This window comes from Nanorana parkeri, unplaced genomic scaffold (genome assembly GCF_000935625.1).
Source record: "Nanorana parkeri isolate BGI_ZX_2015 unplaced genomic scaffold, ASM93562v1 scaffold10, whole genome shotgun sequence".
Taxonomy (NCBI): domain Eukaryota; kingdom Metazoa; phylum Chordata; class Amphibia; order Anura; family Dicroglossidae; genus Nanorana; species Nanorana parkeri.
The window spans coordinates 4682264-4689781 of NW_017306278.1; the positions used below are offsets into that span (position 1 = coordinate 4682264).

At 47.4% G+C, this 7518-nt stretch overlaps 1 protein-coding gene across 1 annotated transcript; it reads left to right on the top strand.

Moving 5' to 3' along the window:
* The first annotated feature begins 4176 nt into the window (after positions 1-4176).
* On the top strand, positions 4177-4772 carry CDKN1C (cyclin dependent kinase inhibitor 1C). The gene is given in 2 exon segments (XM_018554941.1): positions 4177-4604; positions 4606-4772. Coding segments are annotated over 2 exon segments (480 nt in total). The 5' UTR covers positions 4177-4291.
* The last annotated feature ends 2746 nt before the right edge of the window (positions 4773-7518 follow it).

Genomic DNA, 7518 nt, shown 5'->3' on the forward strand with positions numbered 1-7518 from the left:
GGGGGGGGGGGGGCAGGGGTGGATCCCTAGTCTAGTCTCAAGAGGGGCACTGGGTCATGGGCAGCCAAACCTCACTGATGCACGTGGGGATGGAAGGCTGGCCTGTGTAGTCCGATCCAATAGAAGAGGTACTGGAGCTCAAATTGCTGAAAAAGTTAATGCTGGTTCTGATAGAAAGGTGTCTGAACACACGCATTGGAGTTTGTTATGTATGGGGCTGCATAGCCACAGACTGGTCAGGGTGCCCATGCTGACCTGTGTCCACCACCAAAAATGCCTAAAATGGGCATGCGAGCATCGGAACTGGACCACGGAGCAATGGGAGAAGGTGGCCTGGTCTGATGAATCACATTTTCTTTTACATCATGTGGATGGCCGGGTGCGTCACTTACCTGAGGAAGTGATGGCACCAGGATGCGCTATGGGAAGAAGACAAGCTGGCGGAGGCAGTGTGATGTTTTGGGCAATGTTCCGCTGGGAAACCTCGGGTCCTGCCATTCATGTGGATGTGACTTTGACACGTACCACCGACCTAAACATTGTTCCTGAACAAGTACCACCCTTAATTGAAACAGTATTCCCTGACGGCAGCATAATGCACCTGCCACACTGCAAGAATGTTCAAGAATGGTTTGAGGAACACAACAATGAGTTTGAGGTGTTGACTTGGCCTCCAGGTCTCAGTCCTATTAGGCATCTGTGAGAAGTGCTGGAAAAGTGATCCATGGAGGGCCCACATGGCAACTTACAGGACTTAAAGGATCTGGTACTGACGGCTTGGTGCCAGATACCACTGCATACCTTCAGAGGTCTAGTGGAGTCCAATATACCTCCATGGGTCAGGAAAAGGGGCACCTACTCAATATGAGGGGGTGGACATAATGTTATGGCTGATCGGAGTGTATTGCATTTACATTGTAGCAAATAATGCTTCTTATACACAGTATGTTGGGACTTTTTTATAATCTATTTTTCATCTCTAGCTGTTCTCATATATCTTGTTGCTATACACACTTTTGTGTCCTGGTTAGATTTCATATATCTCCATTTTGATCCCGTAAAATACATTTCCTCCCAATATCGATCACCCGGGAAGGGGGGGGGGGGGTCTGTACAGATCAGCGATCGCCTCTCACTTCTATACCTAGCCTAAAATACAACAGAAGGGTTTTTTTTGGGGGGTTGGGAACTGAAAAACATAAAACACTTCAGGTGCCAAAACTGTATCGAAAAAAAATTGGCGACAATCGTCTTCGCGTGCGTAGCAGTTGTTTTGCTACGGCGAAGAGTGACAGGGTCATTGCTGGGTTACGTCTGTGACTGCGCTAGCAGGCGGTGTCACGTTCAGCTGTTGTATAAAGGCCAGGCTCCGCCCAGCGCAGTCACTACACGCAGAGCTGACAGCAACATACTACACGGCAAACAAAGGACAAGTGTCTGCAGGGTGCTGGGGACCTGTCACGTCACTACTACACAGTGTACACAGAGTCCCAGCGACTCCACCTCGAATCGCACATCACTGGAAGCTGGGAGGGGATCAATGCTCTGCAGGAAGCGCGGCGGTCTGCTGGGTCCTAGAGAAGTCTTGCAGCAGCAGAAACGAATCAGGATGATGAGTTAGTCCCCATTCACACCTAGGCGTATTGTAATATGCGCGTCTGTCGCGCGACCGTCACACGTTTTTTTACCGCGATTCGCGGTAAAAAAGTCGCGCGACCGTCGCGCGATTCCAAAGGCTACTTGGCAGTATCCAAATGGAAAACGCCCTACAAAACGGCCCAAAGTAGTCCCGGGACCTTTTCAGGCGTGGGCCGTTTTGTAGGGCGTTAGGGACGGGCGGAAATACGCCAAGGTGGGAACGAGACCATTGACTACAATGCTATTTATTTTTTTGACCGTTTTGTAGAGCGTTCGTCGAGCATAGGACGCGCTACAAAACGGTCAGGTGTGAACGCAGCAGGAGGCGCACTGAGCAGCTATCTAAAAAGACGGTGTTTTTTGCATCAAAGTGGCGTGCTCAGCGCGCGTTCCTGACGTCCGTCCGCCAAGTGCGCACAGTTTAATGCACTCCGGTGTTCAGCAATGCATTTGATTAAAGAGACCCTGAGAGTCATTTTGGTGTCACCCCCTCTAAAAAGTCAGGCACTCACTCACGGACCGAGAGCCCGACAGTGTCAGGAGAGAGGAGGGGACCCGGTGGCGTACCTCATCCCGCCGGGTGAACGCCCCCTCCTCTCTCTGCCGGCATCCATCACCATAGCCTTCTCTTATTTGGGAGTGGCTAATTACTGTCTGTACAGGCCCAGCTCCTCTGCCTCTCCCTTCACCTTCTGTGTAGCCAAAGGCATGACTTCCAGCGGCAGAGGCATGACGGGATCAACAGGAGGGCAGGACTTGCAACCTGTGGTGTAGACGTAGTTCACAGCTTGGGGGTGGTACTTTGTCCTTATTGCCTTGGTACTAAAGGAGCCCATCCCAACACTTGTTTAAATGTAGACTGAGCAGCAGTGTGAGGTCTCCTGCGCAGACATGGCAGCTACATCATCCCCAGCCAACCAATCAAAATGGCCGAAGAGCCATGAGAGCTCACATAGTTGGAGGGGATCTAAGTATAGCCGACATAAGTTTGACCTAAAAAGGCATTTGTAGTAAGAGAAACATGTTGGCCATGGGTAGGGGAACTCTGGCCCTCCAGCTGTTGGGGAATTACAAGTCCCATGAGGCCTTGCAAGACTCTGACAGCCGCAGGCATGACTCCCACAGGCAGATGCATGATGGGATATGTAGTTCCATCACACCTGGAGGGCTGCAGTTAGCCTACCCCTGATGTAGGCTGTTCTCTCCTTTGGAAACCACTAGCTGCCTGGCTGCCACGTTGATCCGTAGGTTCTAAAGCAATGGCCTGGAGCTGGCAAGCAGATAATCGATTTCTCTGGCTGCACGTTTGCATTGCATTGGGGAATATAGACATTTTAAAGATAGAGGCAGCCAGGCAAATAGTACTTTCAGCTATGGCAGCCTCTATGCAACCCAAACTGGGCAGGCTGGATGAGGGGTGGGCAACCTTGGCACTCCAGCTGTGGTGAAACTACAATACCATCATGCCTCTGCCTCCGGGAGATATACCTGTGGCTGTCAGAGTCTTGCAATGCCTCATGGGACTTGTAGTTCCACAACAGCTGGCGGGCCGAGGTTGCCTACCCCAATCCAATCTAACCAGTAGAGCATCTCCAAGGAGAGTCTGGGTGGCTTAATGTGGACACATGTATTGACGCGGTCATAGATCAATCATTCAATGTGGCCAAACTGATCGAATTTCATGAAAATTGTGAACCAAAGACCATCAATGTGATCGGTTCAATGCGCCCTCAATGTCGACCTTGCCATCCGTGGCGAAATTTTGACGATTGCTTCTGATCAATCAAATAATTATCCCTGAACTGACCATAATTCAGATTAATGAAATGATGACTTTTAATAGATCATATGCATTTGTAACCGATAGCTTAGACTTTCGATCAATATTTTCAGTCGATCACAAAATGTGGAACAATACTGCGCATGTTGCATCGTTCAATATTCATAGATCACTTGCGATTGCTCACATATAAATTGATCGCAGATTGCTACGTGTATGATCGCCTTTACAGCATTCGTTATGTTTTTTACTCTTCAGTAGCCTATGCCAGAAGTATCTGCAATGCATTCCCCTCCCCCAGGCTGCTCTATAGGTATAAAGAAGAAGAATTGGCCAACTGTTAGGGATAGCCAGGCTGGCAATGATGCCTGAGGGTGTCAGATGGTGACAGCATGCCAACCATTATCTAGTATTAATGGAAAGCTTTTTCCAAGTTGCTTCTGATTAGAGAACTGATACAAGACCAATCACATTTTTTTCTTAAAGGAATTTCCCTTCGGAAAAAAAAAATAAGCCCGTGCCATTCTCATGCTTTGTTGTAACCCCGATCAGCTCTTCTTGCAGAGAATTTCCCGTTATAAGCCCTCTAGGACCCAGCAGACAGCTGTCACGGTTGTAGTAGAGTAACCTGACCCTCCCGACCCGATGAGTGCAGAGGGGGCGTGGCCCCGTCCCCACCCTAGCAGCTCGGCAGAATCAGCTGTACGGCGTACACCCCGGGCGTCCAATCCCTGCGCGCTAGGGGCGGTCCCTGCTCTGTGTTTTGGGCGTGGCCTCTGCGTGTGTGTAAGAAAACAGCGATTGTCCCAGCAGCCGCAGCCGGTGGGGACAGTGTGTGAGTGTGGGGAGGCGATCGCTGGCCCTGGGGGAAAGATGTGCAATGTACAGCAGGCAGACGTGGCCCTCAGGCCGGGCCCCTCGGTGTGCAGGAGCCTGTTTGGACCGGTGGATCATGCCGAGCTGAGCCGGGAGCTGCACAGCAGGCTGCGGGAGATGGAGGAGGAGAGCAACCGCAGGTGGGACTTTGACTTCCAGAGGGGGGTGCCCCTGTCCAGCAGCCGCTATGTCTGGGAGGAGAGCAGGGAGGACACGGTGCCAGCCTTCTACAGGGCACCCCCGAGGCTGAGGGCAACCATCAGCACCCCAGAGTCAACTGATGACACCCAGACTGCCAACAACAGTACCCCCAATGCCAGCCATAGGTGCCAGCCTGCCCCCACTGCCCAACCTTGCTCCAGCAACAGCCCCCAGCCTGCCCCCAATGCCAGCAGCATTGACCAGCCTGCCCCTAATGCCAGCCAATGGTGCCCGGCTGCCCCCAGCAACAGCACCCAGCCTGCCAGCACTGAACTGAACAACAATACCCAGCCTGCCCCCAGTACCAGCACTGAACCCAACAGAACCCAGCCTGCACTCAATGCCAGCAGTGGACCCTGCAAGAGGACCCACCCTGTGTCTCATATTACAGGTAAGAATACATTGTTGTAGCTGTATCTGCACCCCCACCCTTCGAAAAGGAGGTCTTTACTGTTCCCGGCACTGTTACATTGTATCAGTTCACCAAATCCTGTGCGCTCCATACAATTATAGCATGTGTATCGGAAATGTATTGGGTGGATTGATCAGTGATCAAAGCGATCAATAGTTGTATTCAGGTGACACAAATCACATTGTCTCTTCACAATCATTTATTACAAGGCTCTCCCACCTTCTACAATACTGTGCAGGGAAATGTATCTGTCCGGCCTTCTCCGTTGTTACATTGTATCCTGCTGTATACAAACATTGCTCTGAGTGTCACCAAGTCACGGACATTACATTGTGATGGAAGTTCTCTGTTTACACTCCAGTCCTCTGCCTCGGTCAGCCTAGTGGTGGCTGTTAGCTTCACACTGTAGCCTGACCCATCTATTATTGTTACAATGTACTTGGCCTGATGTATCCTTTTACATTGTTTCATTGTATCGTCATTGGTTTATTGTTCATGTTTGGAGCTTGGTGGTTCTATTATTGTTACATTGTATATTGTATCTTGATTGATGCTTGTTACATTCTACCCCAAGTGAGTCAAGAATGTTTATTATGTCCTTGGTGATCTTTTATTTTACCCTGTAATGATTACGATGTATCCTGGCTGATCTTTTAGGCCACCCTATAATGATGTCTAGATACCCATTGTTACAATGTGTCCTGGCTGATCTGTTATTATACCCTATACTGATGTTTGGCTATACATTGTTACAATGTATCCTGGCTGATCTGTTATTATACCCTATACTGATGTTTGGCTATACATTGTTACAATGTATCCTGGCTGATAGTGATTTCCCCCCACCCGGTAATGATTACAATGTATCCTGGCTGATCTTTTGTCTAGGGCTGCAACAACTAATCGACATAATCGATTATAATCGATTATTGAAAAAGTTGTCAAAGGACTACAACCTCAATACAAACTAGTAGTCCCATCACTGGAGCCTTTTTTTTAAACGTTATTTTATTGTTTATCCGATTAACCGATTAATCGAACCTAATAATCGGCTAACTAATCGATTTTGAAAATAATCGTTAGCTGCAGCTCTACTTTTGTCACCCTGTAATGATCTCGAGATGCCCATAGTTACATGTATCCTGGCCGATCTTGTATTTTACCCTGTAACAATCTCCGAATACACTTTAATCCATGTCTAGATACCCATTGTTACAATGTATCCTGGCCAATCTCTTCTGTTACCCTATATTGGTGATTGTCTACACATTGTTACAATGTATCCTGGCTGATTTCCCCCCCCCACCCTGTAATGATGTCTATACATATTGGTCAGGATACATTATAACAATCTCCTATTTTACCCTATACTGATCTCTAGGTACCCATTGTTAATGTACCCTGGCTGGTCTTGTATTTTACCCTGTAACAATCTCCATATACACTTTAATCCATGTCTATATACCCATTGTTACAATGTATCCTGATCGTTCTTTTATACCCTATACCGATGTCTATATACCCATTGTTATAATGTATCCTGGCCAATCTCTTATTTTACCATCTAATGCCCACCATATACACTATGATCCAATCAGCTGATCTGACCAAATTTGTAATTCTTTTTTTTTTTTCTTCCTCCTGGCATGCAATTGAACAGTCTTTTTTTGCACCGATTCCGAACAAAAATCTAAAGTTGTCAATTAAGTTTCTAATAGAAATATCATTAACAGTGATTGATTGAATCTCTTTCTTGAACACAAAATCCAATCCCAGATTTATGTTTAGGTCGATTTTAATGAAATTGCTTTTTACGAACGCGTCGTTAGTCTTCCAATGTATTGATGTCACCTTGTATTTTAACTGATACGTTATGTTGCCCATTATTTGGGTCCATTCAGTGCCATTGTTGCGGGTTAGTCAGCTGGACCCCTTCCTCTGCATTGTAAGGTGCTCCTTTTGTTACCCAGCACTGTGAGTAATCTGTCTTCGTTCACTTACACTGTATCCTCAGTTCCCCTCTGCCCTCCCCTGCTCTGCCCAGTTGCATTGTGTCACTCTCCGTTGCTTTGTTGCTGTTTTCCAGTCGCATTGGTTGGCTTCCAGGATTGTGTCCCAACACTGATTTGCCTCAGTGTGCTCTAGGATTGCTACACTTTTGTGTCCTAACACTGATTTTGTGACACACGAGTTGTGAGCACTGCTTTAGGATTGCTACACCCTGATTGCAGTCTTTGGCTGAATATTGCATCACCTGCTTGTTGAAGGCCTGCCCTTTCCACTGTGAAATCCCATTTACTATGTATATAGCCGAGAGGAAATTCTATAGCAGCATTTATTTGTGCTGGCGTTGCGAAGTGTTGCTTTGGTTTTTTTTTTCTTTCAAGGCCAGAAGCTTAAGAGTCTTCTGGGTCACTGTTTGTCATTATGCCCTCATTTTGGGACACCAAATAGGAGTTGAACATAAACTGCCATGTCTGCAAATCTGTGTGCTCAAAAAGCTGACTCTCAAAAAATGTATTTTAGGGGCATCACCCTTTTAGCAAATAAAAACCACAAAAGGTTCAGGATGTCCCAAAGTAATCTTTTGATTACAGATGGAGGCTGGAAG